The sequence below is a fragment of the Lycorma delicatula genome, chromosome 1 (genome assembly GCF_047948215.1).
Source record: "Lycorma delicatula isolate Av1 chromosome 1, ASM4794821v1, whole genome shotgun sequence".
Classification (NCBI taxonomy): Eukaryota; Metazoa; Arthropoda; class Insecta; order Hemiptera; family Fulgoridae; genus Lycorma; species Lycorma delicatula.
The window spans coordinates 281,565,498-281,583,182 of NC_134455.1; the positions used below are offsets into that span (position 1 = coordinate 281,565,498).

At 29.6% G+C, this 17,685-nt stretch overlaps 1 protein-coding gene across 1 annotated transcript in view; it reads left to right on the plus strand.

The window, feature by feature from the left end:
* The window catches only part of exp (expansion), a 300,441-nt gene that overhangs the window by 92,288 nt on the left and 190,468 nt on the right, over positions 1-17,685 (plus strand). Inside the window, exon 2 of the mRNA XM_075378561.1 lies at positions 12,801-12,848. Within this exon, the coding sequence (XP_075234676.1) occupies positions 12,801-12,848 (48 nt within the window). The remainder of the gene's footprint in view (positions 1-12,800; positions 12,849-17,685) is intronic.

Below are 17,685 nucleotides of genomic sequence, written 5' to 3' on the forward strand. Positions count from 1 at the left end.
TGGGTCAATCCATTTGAAGTGACCCAAGGTGGTTGCTTCAACAATTCCAAAAAAAAATTGAAATTTACCCACTTGTTTCCTATATGTCTCAGGACAAAAATATTTTTTTTTTTAAGCAGTTTACCTGTGGCAGCCATATTTGTTATGGTGCACACATGTATTTTTGAAATTGTAAGGGTTTACAGAAAAAAATCATAACTAAAAAACTACTGGTTCTGGAAGGATGAAACAAAAAGCAATTAATTCATGTTTTTTTTCAAGGTAAAAGATTGGTCTAGTGGTTTATTTAACTATATCTCTTGTTTCTATAAGAAAATTACCAATAAATTTGAACATGAAAAACTGTGAAAATTTCACTTTTGGTAATTTTTTTTAAGAAGCAGGGATGGCATACACAGTTTGAATTATTTTTTTATATGTAGATATATGTTAGTAGTTTTACCATAAATAATATTAATGATGATATACTTACCCCCTAAATTTTTATGAATTTTTGAAAACTTAATTTAAATTTCTTTTTCATGTTTTCCGATGGTCTTCAGTGATAAAACGTGGTACTTTTTATGATAACAGATTTCTTCTTAACAGACACATCTGTAAAAGAGCTCATTCAAGGGAAAACATTCTTTAGACCATGACTTAGACAAGGAGTGTTAAATATCTAATGATATAGATTTATAAAAAGAGCTGTAGTAGTTGGAGAATCTACATTGAAAGAAACAACAATATGAACAAACAGTACAGTTAGTTACAAGTAAATTTTTCTAGTTTTGGATAAATTTTTTCTTAAACTGTTGCAAACAGTTTTGCAACATCTGAATTAAACACTTAAACACATGGGGTTTTTATTGTGTTTTTGGGGAAAACACCAGAAGAATTACCACATTTATTTCTTCTTTTCCTGTTTTTCTTTCCATTCTTTATGTTTTTCAGTTATTACAGTTAGTTGTTATTTTCCTACATCTAAATGAAAATAAGCATTATAATCAAAATCAAGATTAAATTTATCAAGCTCATTAATATTCCAAATAAAATGATTCATAGATCTTGCAGAATCATTTGGAAAGTTTCAGTGAAACATATCCAGCTTATCTCCTTCCAGAATAACATGCTATTTAAAAAAAAAATGATCACTAATTTTACACTTTAACTCTTGAGTCAATACTGAGTTTCATTAATTAAATTTTTTGATACATATATCATTATTTTATTAAAAATTTATTTACATCTTTACTCACAAATTATCAGTTTCAGTATTTAATTTTAATTTAGAAATTTTATACCAAACAGTTTAGTTAAAAATTTATAATTTTTAAAACAATTTACATATATTTCATCATTATTTTCTTGTACAGTAGCATGCAAATGAATCCAAACATAATGTTATTTTTTTTGTTAAAAAGGAACTTTATTTTCAAAAAAAATGATCGTACCTGTACAATTGTGAATATCAAGTAATTAATAGTCCTCCTTTAATCTTAATCACTTCACAAACACAATTTGGTCAAATTCAACAAGTGTAGAACACTTTTTTTGATTTCTTCATCATGAAACCATACTGATATTACTTTAATAAGATCAATTTCTGTGGTACAATTCATTCTTGAAAGTTGTTTTTTGATTATTGCACAAAGATTTTCAATTGGGTTTAAGTGTGAGGAGTTGTCTGGCCACGGGAATACTTGCACGTGTTGAAAAATCTTTCCCCTATTTTCCTAGTACGGCATAGTGCCAACTCTGTTGGAACACCCGTTTCCTTGTAGGGATTTGTGTCATTTCACAACCACTTTCTTCAGAATCTTGATATAACCATAACTTTTCAACACACCATCCACTGGAAATAATGAGCAAAACCCTATAAAAACTAAAAAAACCCCAAAATTTTTTTTCTGAGAAAATATAAAAAAAACAAAAAAACATAAAAATGCAACTCGTCAGAAAACACAACATTTTTCCAGTCTTCTTTGGTCCATTTAGCATGGGCTTTGACTTACAAGAACCTTTTTTTTACACATTGCTGGTGTTAAAAGCTGCGTTTTAGCTGGCCGAGCATTCTATCCAGCTACATAAATAAATGAAAAGGAACCAGTTTATTTTTAATTGTTGTAAATAGCATTCACTGTACACTCAACATCACACTCAGAAGCTACTTGTTGTGGCATACTGGTATGTTGAGAAAGAGAAACAATCTTCAAACACTTTCAAGGAGTTAATTCATTTACTGTATTCAAGACACTCAGAACAAAAAATACAAAAATATGATTTTGAGATAAAAAAGAAATAAACTTTCAGAAAACATTGTTTATAACATGAAAATTCTAAATAATTAAATCAATTACATAAAATTAAACAGACACTTAAAGAATGGGTGTAGTCAAACATTGTAGCCACAACATAGAAATAAACAAGAAATTCCCTATGTTAAGATTAATTTGCACATTACTGTAATTAGGTAAACTTCGTAAATAATGTTTTTTATAGGTTTAATGTCATCAGTAGCAGGGACATTCCTTGTACTGTCTTCTAGATTAGATATTAATAAGAATAAACACTTAAATATATAATGTCTCACATTTTTATATCGCTATCAATGTTTGTTTACAATAAAATCTATAATATAGGCATCGCATTTAATAGAAAATTGGAGATATTATAAAGAAACTTATATTAAAAATTAATGCAGCAATTGAGTGATTATGTACTTTTTAAATAAAATTCCAGTAGTTTGGAAGATGTGACTTTTGCTTTGGGAGAAACTAGAAAATTTTTTTTTGCACAACTAGCCAACTGATGGTGTAATAGGATTGTACTACATATCTTAAAATATTAAAATTCAAAAGATAACATATTCCACCCTCTAAATTCAAAACCAACTTAAGTTGTAGCTTTTTTATACTACACATAAACAAAAGGAACGATTGGGTAAGAGATGTTAGACATTTCATGTTAAAATTGGTAATAAAAAGGTTGCCAGATTTTGAGTTGACTTTAGTGAGATTCTTAATTCTTCGGCTATAAAAATTATTTAAGAAAAGCACTAGTTTTTGGAGGCTGTGGTTAGTCAGATTGCATAACCTAAACTAACAAGGTAATTAATGAAAGATTTTTAATAGTATTAATTAAAAATTCATTGACACAATATTATTGTTTCTGTAAAAACAAATTGTTAAACTGTATTTTAAATGAATAGAAGTATTATACGTTTTTAAGTGGTTCAATCATTTGTTAAAAATGTCAATTGAAGCATAATAAGATCTATTTTTGTAAATGGAAGTATTTTGGCAAGTTACATGAAAAAAGTCCTGTTGTCTGGTTTGATAGAAGTAGATAGTTTTATTTTATAAGAATAAGTGACTACTATTTTTTATAAAGATTACAGTTCATAAATATAAACACAACGAAAAGTTAATGTTTTTAATTTTTTAAGTACCGGTTTATACATGATTCATACATATAGGCGCCAAACAAAACAACATAAAATTTCTTGATCTAAACGTTAATTATATAACTATCTAGATTTGTCAACCTACTTTAATTTAAATCTGTTTAGAAGAATATTAAGTTTTAATTTTACACTGACTAAAACCTAAAAAACTGATTAAAAAACCACCAACTTCTTGAAGGACTTCCATGCAGCTCACATTTGTTAAGTTTATTAGCAAAGGTTGAATCTTTAAGCAGTTTCTTGATTGCGGATTGATAAATGTACTCTCATTCACCTTATCATCACTCAATTTAGGAAAATTAATTTTTAAATTATTAAATCCTGGTCCAACTTTGTCTACTGCCTTTCCAAAATTTTTCATGCGTCCAAGTTTTATGTGAAGTAGTGACGGTATGATTTTACCACTCTAAATTAATGACACATGCTTTACATTTTTTTCACCAACCACAAAGTTCCGCTGCAATGGCCAGTTCTTTACTTGGTAATGAGGTTTTGTATCACCACTATCCCAAAGACAAAGAAAACAACAATATTTTGTAATCCCACCTTGTAAACCAAGAAGTAACACAACTATCAGATCTCCGCAAACTGCTACACATACTCTTTGTATTTTATAGCTTACAATATAGATCCTATAGTTTCATACGTTTCTTTCATGTCGACTGCATGAGCTAATGGAATGGATGGTGGTTTTTTACCATTATGCAATAAAACTGCTTCCATGCTAACATTAGAGGAGTATATAAAAAGACACCATTCTTCAGGAATAAACTGAGATCCAAGCTCTTTCATCAGGCAATTGACATCAGTACAAACTCACAATGAATTTTTCATAGCAAAATAAGCTGGAAGAGTTTTATTTCATGTTTTAATAGTAGTAACTTTTGTTTTTTCCATTAAAAGATTTCACTGTTGCAGTCTAGACCATAGAAATTCAGCTTCCTGTTTTTTTTTTTTTAATTTTAAATCATAAACTAAATCATTAAGTTCATGTTGTTGAATTAAATGAAATTTCTTATCAGATTCAACATCCTCTACATCATCTGCTTCATGTTCAAAACTATTCTTCTAGCAATGTTGGATTAGACGGTGGTACAGGTACAGGTAACTCTTCTCCGTGTAGTACTGGTTTTAGAGCTGAGGACACATCTGCATACTTTATGATTTTTCTATTTTTGAATGAAAATCCAGATATATTTGTCATACAAAAGTAGCAGTTGGTGAAGTGGTCCTTAGGTTTGCCAAATCATCAGTACAGCAAATAGCATAGCTTGTCGTTTCCCCTTCAACCATTCACTTAGAGTTACTGAGCACTATTTACAAATAACATGAGGCAGCCAGATTTTATCTTGACCCCTGAGTGCACAACCAAAATAAAATTTTAAAAGCTGTTTTTATCAATTCAGAAATAGTATTTCTTTGACATTTAGTTGTAAATTTAACACAGACTTAACAAAAATTATCTGAATGATTTGAACATCCATGAACTTTTGCATAAGCCATGTTGTAGTAAATAGAAACAAGAAAAATCACTTTTGTATTCTAAAGAATTGATGAAAATATAGCAAAACACTAACTTTGTGAAACACAACACACAGCATAGATAAGTGAAGGTAGACTGGATAAGATTTTAAGCTCTGTAGTAGATAACAAGAGATGTCATCAAATATGTCATAATACAGACATGTTTGTACAGGTCTACTTCTCATGCTACAGTGTATATATAATTTCTTTTTCTTTATTAAGCATGTATGCATATTGTTTAAAAGTGAAAGTACAGAAACTATTTTTAATTGTGACCATTATTTGATCAAAATGAATTTATTATAGAAACATTTTACAAATTTACAATTTATGTAAAACCTTTACACGGTAACATAATTTCAATAGCATATTTGAAATCAGCATCCAAATAACAGTGAGAAAATTTGTGTAATATGCTAAGATACAAATTTTATGTTGGCTAGTGTTATTAGTTAAATTTTTACTATTACTAATAACTTCAGGAATATTAGAGGAACTTATTATAATATGAGGTAACATAACTAAAAAAAAAAAAATAATAATAATAAACAAAAATATTCCATTAAATCTACGTGGTAAAAGAAAACATTATTTAAAAAAAAAAATTAAAAAATAAAACCGAATTTATTTTTACAAAAAAAAAAATGTTTAAAGTATAGGATTAATAAATTTCACATATAAATAGAAAAGAGATAAAAATAATAAAGAATTATTGTGTAATAATGCATAACAGTTTACTTCTAGCTTGGTTTATTTCACAACTAAAAATTTTATAATTTTCTGAAAATCATACACTGTAAAATATTTTCTAATGAATTTATAAAAATAACTACTTTTGAAAAATGTTCTATTTCAATTAAGTAATGACTAATTAAAGTAAAAAAGTAAATCTATGCAAACATGTTGTACAGAACCCAATTATTTAAAAAAATAATGCACCTCAATCATTAAAAAAAAAAAAAGGTTTAATATTTAAAATGAAAGTTCTGAAGTTTAGCTAATAAAAATAAATATGATATCAGTAAAAGAAATATCAGAAATAAATGTTATTAATGTTAATGAATAGCACTTTTCAATTGTTGTAAGAGATTAAACTTACCTCCTTTAATAAGTGACGTAGAATTATGCAGTTCAGCTAATAATCCTAAATCTTTTTTAATAATCTTTCTTGGCAATAGATAAAAGGTTCTTTGTCATCAAAGTTGTGTATATTGGATTCAATAATTAATTGTAGAATATTTTGCTTGTCTAATGTCAGTAACAACGTGTAACTGGTTTCGAATCCTGGTTGGATTGACTCCTAATACTGCATTTGGTAAAAATTATGCCGGTCATAACAATTTTTTGAACTAGAAAGGAAGTGAATGTTTTATATACTATTTTTCATGCTAAAGTAGAAAATGTATTCCAAAATAGTCTATAATTTAATTTTTCAAGTTATCACTATCTAAAATTATGTGTTTTATAATTTAAAATTTTGGCATACAAATTTATTAATATTGTTTTAGTAAAAAATGCTTATTCATATTTGACTTCCTTTATGAGTGATGAAGGTCTAGCTACACCCTTGCTGTAAAAATACAGTTGCTATATCAATATAAACATGCACAGACAATAAAATAAGTAAAGAAAATCATTCCATGAGATTAAATCTTCTTCAACGGAACTTCAATTCTTCATGGCATAACTTATGCATGTTTTTCTTTTCTATACTTTTATACTTTTCTTATATACTTTAGTCAAATAATTCATGCACAAATTGTTGAAGACTATTCAAATTAATTATACAAGTAATTTAGTAACATAAGTGACTTAATGGATATCAATTTATTTTAGTTCATTTAAACTTTCTTTCAGGAATTAACAAAATGGATAGAAATAGCACCTGTAAAAATTCTTCAAGTATTTTCTGTTAGGTATGAGCAGTATTGATAATGACATCATGAAAATGTAAAATCAATATCAATACTGAAAAATGTTTGTAGACTTAATTACTATTTTTCTTTGGAAGATAAAGATAAAACTTTGTCTCCTTATAAGCAGAGTTATCTTAAATTAACCTAGTGATTACAAAAAACCCACTGGCTTGGTCTAGTGGTGAACGCGTGTTCCCAAATCAGCTGATTTGGAAGTCGAGAGTTTTCCAGCATTCAAGTCCTAGTAAAGTCAGTTATTTTTACATGGATTTGAATACCAGATCATGGATACCGGTGTTCTTTGGTGGTTGGGTTTCAATTAACCACACATAGTGCACAACAATAGTACAATAGATAAAGTTCTTTCACTCCACATAACTTCGCTGTTCACAATCAAAACTACCCTAACAATATATGAATGAAATTTAGTACATTATCTTTTTACTTCTTGTCTTACAGTAACTCACTGAACCATTTCTTTTATTCATGCACTGGAATTACTTGCAATGTCATCCTAATTGTATTGAACATGTACGCTTATAAATTTTCTTCTTTACTGACCTTCTTGCAGAACACTCGCGCTGAGTGACATCTTGCAGAACTCTCCTCGCAGACTCATATCATAATGTATTGCTTAAATTGATTATTCATATTTGACTTCCTTTATGAGTGATGAAGGTCTAGCTACACCCTTGCTGTAAAAATACAGTTGCTATATCAATATAAACATGCACAGACAATAAAATAAGAACACACTGAATGTCTCACTTAGACTGATCTTGCAGAAATATTTCAACTGGTCTTCCGTGGAGTATTTTTATACTCCTTTCTTTACTTGCCGGACCAGACCCCAGTTGAGTGTGAGAATGATCGACTGAGCCCTTTCGTTCCCATGAATTCCTAACTGGAACCTGGTAAGAATGCTTCTTCTCACAGAAGAACATCTATTTAGGTGTCAGTGGGCAGTATTACAAAAAATTTTTGTTAAACAGACCTGTTACTTTTATTAAAAGTGTTTCTTTTAGCCCCTTTCTGGATTCCTACCATTATTATATTTTCTACTACTTTCTTCTTAATTGGTAGGAATCCACTACTCAGGACCACTATACCGGTCTGGTTAATTTTTTAATTGTAAATTATTTTTTTTTTTTAAATTGTAATTAACCACTTAATTAACAATTTTTCTCTTTTTTTTAAATTTGAAACATTTGTCTGAGCTGCTTCAGTCTTATTTTCCTTAATCACATTTTACATGGATCTTGGAGGTGTCTTTTATTTTATTTTTTCCCTCAGATTCCATAGCTATCCTTTCATATTTGAATTATTTCTCCTCTCCAAATTTTGATTCAGTTATCCTTTTTTTTAAGCTGTTTTTAGATTAATTAATATCTTCAAACAGTTCTTTTTCATGATTTTTACACTGATTTCTTTTCCCTTTTCTTATTTTGTTTTGTATTGATGTAGATCGTTTATACTTACACAGATAACTAATAGTCACTAATGTTGAGATGGAAGTATCTCTCTGAATCTTCAAATTAATTGCTAAATGTAAGGTTAATTTTAAAACCTATAGAATAATTATGGTAGTCTCTATTAATATAGTACAATTAATTTAACAAGTCTATAGAGGGAAATTGCTATATGTTCTTATTGTAAAATTTCAAGGAAGATAAAATAAATGTTCTATTAAATATAATAAAACATTAGTGACTACATCACAACTAATTAAAGAGTAATGAACAAAATATCTAGGATAATAAGTAAAAAAAGAGAAAAAAAGTGGATTACTACGGTAATATGTGGAGTTAATTAACTTTGTACTGACACATCCATCACCGATTTAGTAATGGTTTTAAAAAGATTTAGTTAATTACACAATTACTTACTTAATCATTAGCTGAACTGTAAATAGAATTTACATATGTGTTTTAAATTAAAAGTCTAAACAATATTTATTTTATTTTTAAGAAATATAATAATAATAATACTAATAATAATAATGGAAGAAATTAAGTGTAAGTATAATAATTAATATGTTGCTTATGGTTGTATTTAGTTGAAGTTATAAGTTCTATTACTGATTTTAAAAATCTGATGTGAACACTACATGACTTCCTTGTATGCCTATTAAATTACATATACACATTTTTAAAAGTACATAAAACTTTATTTCACAAATGGGTTCTGATTTTTTTCATCTTTTTATTTATTGTTAAAATATTTTTACTATCAAGAGGTTATTAATTATTAATAAATCAATATATTTAAATTAAAAAAAAAAAAAAATTAAAAAAAATATGTATATGAAGTCGGATTCAAACCAATGTGCCTTCCCATTGTAAGATCCAAATTATTTCATTAATTAAAATTTTCTATCGCTATAACTCTGGAACCAATGAAAATAAGTTCCACTTATGATATAGTGTTGAAAAGATCTCAATGAGGGCTTAATACTGCAGTTAAGAAAAAGTCCAAAATTCAAACGTTTTGGATTTTGGACAATTTTGGTTCAGTTAATTGCAATCAAAAGGAGAGATGCAGAACTAAATGTTACTACATTCCTAAATCCAAAATTTCAACATTCTATGGCTAATCGTTTTTGCGTTATGCGAGATACATATGTACACATACATACACACAAACATAGAGACATACACTGAAACTAGTCAAATGGATTCAGGGATGGTCAAAATGGATATTTCTGTTGAAATCTGATAACCAAAATTTTTCACAATTACAATACTTGCTTTACTTCGTACAAGGAAGTAAATTTTTGTATACAATAATTAAAATATATATATATATATATATTTTAGTTTGAATTTAGCTTACCCTCATAGTCACATGTTTGCTAGTTCCATTTTTTGGGCAATAAATAATTGAATGTAATTGTATAATAAAAGATGTGCAGTGCATATATGGGTACTTCTCATATGTAGTCAATACAACAATTCACTGGTTTGACGCACTTCACCAATCCATTGTATTTCGAACTAATATTTAAATATTCATACTCATATATGTTATATGTTCAATAATCTCTTCTAATCTGTTTCCCTTACAGTTTTTCCCTGAACCCTATTGCTATAACAAAATTTGTTTTTTAAATGGTTTTTCATCAAACTGTTTGCTTCTTACTACCATTTTAAAACAACATTATCTAGTTACCCATAAATGACAGTTTTAAAAGATTGATGTTCTTTTTTCTGTATTATTCATAGAATGTGTTTCAACAGCCATACAGATGTACAATCTATATAATTTTCAGTTTTTTATTTTTTTTACTAATTTCATACATCTATACTCAAATTAGTTATATTCTACATGAAAACTTCCTTATTTCTGCTAATCTGTTTTTGATATCTTCCCTATTTAGTACATCCTTTATAATTTGACCAGTGACTTTTTTTGTCTTTTGATCCTTGGTATAATCATAAAATTTCTTTCATTTCCTTTCTTGCTCCACTACAAAGAAATCAGTAACAGTGCTTGTAAGCAAAATTCCTATCTCTCTACTTTCCCACTACTTTACTAATCTTGGATTCTTATTAAAATAATATTTATTTCCTGACATTACAGTTCTAATTTTCTTTTTATGTAGAAAATTATAACTCAATAATTATTTGTATAATTATTTTAAGTATATTACTTGTATCAAGTTACTTATATTTCTTTGCATTTTCAGAACCAACTAGTCATTTTATAATATGCGAAAAAAGATCTGTTTAGTAGAAAGGTAGATTTATCCACCTTCTTGAAATTTGGAAAACTATCAGCAAATAAACATTTGTGATCAACCTATCAATTTAGAAAGTAAGTTCTTGTTTTTGTGAAACATTTCTATTTTCTCCATACTTTTCTTTTTTTTGTGTCAGACAGATTTCTTACACAATTTCTTCTTTCCTTTAATTTGCAGATTTTGCATGTTTATCAAAAACCTTGTGGTACTTTTTCCAATAATGAAAATTTAACTAATAATTTTGAGTAGACTTTCATTGAGATTTTTTCCAAGCACCTCAATGACTTCTCTTATAATATTGTCTACAAACCTCTGTTTAGTGGTGAATGAGGTAATTTATTAGTATCAGAAGTTAAGAGAAGCAAGTTTGCAAACATTAGAAACTTTGCAATATTACTTTAATTTTCAAGAATATTTAACAATTTCATCAAATTCTTATTTGAAAAAATTCTTGTCTACATACTCTTACAATTATTTTAGAATTCCCAGTTTATTTTTTATTATTCTGACAATTTTTTATTTCTTTTAATCTCAAGTTTCTCTTTCTTTCCTGTGAAGGATTTTTTTTCTGTGTATGCTAATTTTGTGTAACCATAAACCATATTTTACCTACCTTTTTATGTGTAATTATTACCCATTATGTTTTGCACTTCTTGCATCTCTACTTATTTTGCTTCTACATTTTCTGTCCCCAAATTATCCATTGGCACCTTACATTTTCTTCTTACTTCCATTGTATTAATAATACATTCTGTTAACCAATACTTCTATGGTTTCTTGTTCTTAATTAATTGTAAAACAAGTTTCACATGACTTTATTACTTACGGTTTAAACATCTTCATTTTTCAGGTAGGCTGTTAAATTTGGCATCATCAGTTATTTTTAAGTATCCTTGGGCAATATTATTATTTCTAATTTTCATTTCATTTTACATTTTTTTTCAATTTCTGGTAATTTTCCTTTTTCTTTTGAAATTTAACAAACTTTTCATTAATATTATAGTATGGTTTAAATCTACATCTGCTCAAGAATACCAATTTTACGGGTTCCTGAAACCTTTTTGATAAATATGTAATCAAATTTGTAAAAATCATGTTCATCTCTTTTGTTTTAGATATATCTTCATCTTTTCTGAATCTTGAACAATGAATTAGTGTGATGAGGTTATATGAATGAAGCTAGCTGTATATGTTCGAGGTTCTCACTTATACTCGTCTTTAATTTCCTAAGGTTTTCATCATTTACCTCTCCCACGGTTGCAATAATCTTTCATGACTATAAGATTGTTCCTGCCTTGGTCTGACACAAGGTCTTCCCCAGATTGTTCATATATTTTCCAACAATTTTTCTGTATATACATACATCAGTATTAAGACAGTATTTCTTGGTTCTGCATTAACCTTTAACAATATTGTTCTTTTTTTGTACTATATAAGCTGTCAAAATAACAGACCTTTACTAAAAATTTAATTGGCAACTCCTTTGCTTCCATTTTTATTTCCTAATTAATTTCCTGCTTAAAAACCCCACTAACATGCCACTTAACTATTTTTTATTTATTTCCATTATTCACTTTCAGTTGGTCTAATTCCTTTTGAAGTTCTCCAGTTGACCATACTTTTTGAAATATTTACATTTTTATACTCTTGTTCTGTGTGTACATTTTCTTCCTCCTTTAAATCTTAAGAAATCTCCTCCTAGACATCAAAATCGGGCCTTCACAACCTTTAACAAGTGATTACTTCATCCTTCAGTAATTGTCAATAAGGGAAGTGAAAACTGAATGGAATAATTCCCTATTGCCTCTCTTTCCATGCCATTGACAGTTAAATTCACTCCTTTTGAATAGCTACATCATTAACAAGAGAGTAGTGCTATGTTTTTTCTGCCCAAATTCAGAAACTACTGGTACTTGGAAAAGAGGATTTCCTTGTTCCACGGACCACTTGATAAAATTAATATAACATTAGACATTTCATTTTCTCCTATTTATTCTTTTACTTCATCTTTTTTTTCTGTGTTGAATAGTTTAATAAGAATGGATAAAAAGTTCATGAGTTTTTTCCAGCTTAGATTAAATAAAAATTCTGCAATAAATTACTAGCAAATGAATTGAGTGTAAAAATTTATTTTTCACATTTCAGTATTAAAAATTATGACATTTTATTGTTTCAGTGGTTCGGGCACAGCCAATGACCAACAGCATAGAATGGAGCAACCTGGGTAATAAGATTTGATTTAAGTAATCCTTGGGAGTTACATTTCAGCTAACTTACTTGGTTACTGTTGTTTTTTTGTTTTTTAAAAATATTCTGGCTGTTTCTACTAACTTACAATTATGTAGGGTTGTGGTTAGTTTTGGTTTACTAATGTAATAGATTGTAAAGTTATATTTTCTTTCAACATTCACTTTGGTTTTGGATTAACATTTTTATAATTATTTGAATTAATTTTTTAATATTCGTATAACTGAATTATCTGCAGTTTTGAGTCTCACTTGAGGACATAAATCTATTCATATTTAGTTAACTATGATGTGTGGTGTTTAAATTTGATTATACATTAAATATCATGGTCTTAGTTTACTGTAAGGTTAGTTACCAGATAAATATTGTAGTCAACATATTCTTTTCATACCTTATAAAAGTGTTACAACAAATTTAAGATTTTACCCATAAAATAATCTCATAATCAAATTGAGATTTTCCATTTTTCATCCAGTGCCTATTAATAATTAAAATGAATGTAATAATCATTCTTAGTGAAGAGGTCGAAAAACAATTTCTTTTCTTAGTAGAATAGAAATGGAATATAGTAAACAGATTCAATAAAATTAAATATTTTTGGCTACGTAATAATAAATATATGTTTATTTTGGAGAAACATCAAGGGACATGAGACTAAACTAAATTGAGATGATAACATAGGTACACAATAACTATTAACATTGGATAAAATTAATAAACCTTTGGATACTTATAATTTCTAGCGAAATATACTTCTTTGATATTAGATGATGTTGCGACATCGACAGGACGCTGTTGGTCAATAGCATTGCAGTAGATTTTAGAGTGAGTGTGGACTGTATGTGTTCATAAGTGATGAATGAAGACAACACCTTGTTGATTACTGAAGGATTGTTTAATTGTATGCCGTCTTGGTGGTTTAAAATAATTTTGTAACATGACACTTGTAATTTATAACTTAACTCTGAAGATAGCAAAAAGCTAAATAAAACTTAAAGTAATGTTCATCCAACCAAGAATTGAGAGAGTCCATCCAGATATGATCGCCTTGGGTCAGGTATGAGTGCAGGCTGTTATAAGACACTATGTACTGTGCTCGAAGGAGCAGCTAGTGATGTAGAGTGGCGTTTTGATCTGGTGACCATAGTTTGCTGTGGGCACCCCAGCCACCACTAGGTTAGAAGAAGGGGTTAAACATAACAGATGATAAACATGCTTATTCACCGAACTGAATTTGTCTTATGATACGTTTCTTTTTTTCAATCATTCATGTAACCTAATCAAAAATTTTCATTATGAATTTTTGTAAGAATTAATTCTAGATTTGAATTATCAATATGTATAGGTGGGAGATAATTTCTGCATTATTTGCTAAACATTAGAGTGTATGTGGAAACTAAAAATGCTTATTTAGCATTGACATAAACATTGGACGTCCAACAAGACATGTCAATGTCAGCAGTATGTATATTCTTCACTGCCATTCAAAATAACATCTGCGATATGTTTTTTTTTTTTAAATTCTAAATTATTTAGCATACTTTTATGATAGTCTAACAAAGTATTATGCGATTTTCTACTGAGTGGAGACCTATCATCATTCACTATGGTGATAATTAAGAAAAATATGTTTCCCACATATGTAGAAGTGATGTGATTCACAATACATTAGCTCTCTTAGTAAGAATATTCAAGAATTGCAGTGTTAAAACTCTGTAACCATGTACTCTGCTAACATAATTTGTCTATGTTTACCAGCAATGTATAAATCCATTAGATCTTAAATATGAAGTTCAAAACAATGGCACGTGACTTCAATATTTTTACAAAGGTCTTTCAGCTGTTGTCTGGCTTCTTAGAGTAATCAAAGAAAAAATGCTATTCACTATCAGAACTGCTCAAAATAATGTAAATGAAAACAGGAATTATTTATAGAATAACAGTAAAGATTAAATAATTTAATTAAAAGTCATTTGTCAATGAACAAGTTTGAATATGTATATGAACCACTTTACTTTCCATTCCCATATGGCCAGGGGGGCCCCACTCCCAGGATCCTCACATATCTCACTTTGTCACCATTCCTGTCTAGTCAGCGAACTTGCCCCTGGACCCTGCAGTGTTTTTTACCCTCATGTTAGTTTGAATAATAATGATAAATAACAATTGAAGTATTCAGGAATTATAGAAACCTGAAAAAGAACTAAATTACTACAGACAGAATAGTAGAAAATATGGTAAATAAAGTATACAGAACTTTAATGAGGAAAACTCCACAACCATTACCATGGTGACAGAAATATTATACTAAAGTAAAAGGATTAATTTCTATTCCTTTTAATGAATATTTTTAATCCAAATCTTCACACCAAAGGGGCTAGGGCCTCAATCTATGGTTTAATACCTTTCCTGGGATAACACGAATGTATCCTGCAAATTTGAAAGCAGTTGCTAAATTCTTGCACAATGCTGTTGCAAACAAACAAACAAACAAACAAACAAACAAACAAACAAACAAACAAACAAACAAACAAACAAACAAACAAACAAACAAACAAACAAACAAACAAACAAACAAACAAACAAACAAACAAACAAACAAACAAACAAACAAACAAACAAACAAACAAACAAACAAACAAACAAACAAACAAACAAACAAACAAACAAACAAACAAACAAACAAACAAACAAACAAACAAACAAACAAACAAACAAACAAACAAACAAACAAACAAACAAACAAACAAACAAACAAACAAACAAACAAACAAACAAACAAACAAACAAACAAACAAACAAACAAACAAACAAACAAACAAACAAACAAACAAACAAACAAACAAACAAACAAACAAACAAACAAACAAACAAACAAACAAACAAACAAACAAACAAACAAAACAAAACAAAACAAAACAAACAAACAAACAAACAAACAAACAAACAAACAAACAAACAAACAAACAAACAAACAAGTACTCAGGCAGCTAGCCTTGCTACAGAAAGGATTCAACATCATGCAAATTTAACAAACAACAAATGTGACAGAGGGCTCACATAAACACCCTTGTCTTGAACTAACCGTTGGGTTGCCAGAAGCAAAAAACAAAGGAAAAGTTATGAGACCGCAAGGTTAGAGAAATAGGCTAAAAGTATACAGAGAGCTCTGTACGAGCACATTAATTGAAAACCAAAATATTTGGTCATTAGCAGAGGGAAGGTAATTTTTTCAAGGATAAGTCCTTTCGTTATCACTCGAGCGATAAACAATTGTGCTGGAGGCCCAGTAAAGGAGATCTGTAAAACATACAACAAACTTCATGTAGAGATAGTTATTGACATCCAGTCACAAAAGATCCTTGGGCTAAAGAAGGCAGGTGAGTTTGCTGTACAAGTCGATCCTAACAGCATACTCTATACATCAAAGGGTGTTGTGGTTTGTTAGGATCTAATCAATTGCACAGAGCAGGAGATTTTACAGGAGTTGACACCTCAGCGAGTTATTGAATGCCGAAGACTAAACATAAGAAGGAATGGTGAAGTTCTTCCATCTGCTTCTCATGTCCTTACTTTCAACAAATCAAGCCTGACAGGGAAAATGAATGCAGGGTACACAGGTTAGATGTGCAGGCTTTTGTACCACAACTCCTGAGATGTTTCAGGTGTCAATGTTTTGGCCATACCACTGCTTGGTGCAAAAGGCCATAATGTAAGGATCCTCCTCTTTCTTTTGTAAACTGTAAAGGACAACACTCATGTAGATCAAGGAATTGTCCTACTTACGAAGATGAAGTGTCTGTGCAGGAAAACCCTGCAGAAGGAGAGCTACTTCAAAGCAAAGAAGATTGTAAGCGCACGCAAGCCTAGAGCAGCAACAACTTACACCCAGGCTGCGGCTGCAGTTCCTGCTTCAACTGCTGTTGAAACAGACCAGCACCTCGGCAAACTTGTGCCCAAACTGGCTACTATGATTGAGAGAATTATAGATAATAGAATGAAATCTCTCATTCACAAGGAATTTAAGAAGTCTTTGATATAAGTACAGCCTCCAGACACTCAGTCGACTTTGAATAAAAGCAATTGTAGCCAGAAGACATCTACTAAACCAGAGGTTCCAGTGAGATTGCGTGATGTTTTGGATGATGGGGAAAGGAGAGTGACTGCTTCACAGTCTTTTATGGAGTCTCCCAAGCCTCCTACAACCAAGGTGGCCTCTAAACCACAGAGAACCAAAAACCACACAGGCGGTGGTTTTCCCCCTGCCTGCGATGATGACTGGTGCGACTCCTGTTGCCAGGGTCTCCAAGGTTTCCGCTTTTCAATAAGAGCCTGAATCAGGCGCTGATCTACATTCATCATCATATGAGGCTTTGATGGTCTCCGATTTGGAGGCTGGGAGCTATACTAATGATGACATTCTTAACCAACACAAAGCTGTTCATAGCATGGATAAGAAGAGGAAAAAGTATGGCCAAAAGGCAAACCAAGAATTTAAATAATTAAAGAAATTATCAAGTTGATAATTCAGTGGAATATTTATGGATGTTTGTCAAACATCCAATTTTTATATGTCTGCAGATACATAAAATGCGTTTCTGCAAGAAACACATTTCTGCCGAAATGAAAATTTCCAATTAAGAAGATACGATACATTTTGGTGAGATCATTCGCCAAATATGAGTTAGAGGAGCAGTAGCTTTATTAACATCAACTAGAGCTATCCTGGAAGCTGTTGATCTAAATACAAATCTACAAGCGGTTGCAATGAGAATGAAGCATCCGCTTCAGATCACTATTTGCAGTATATGCTT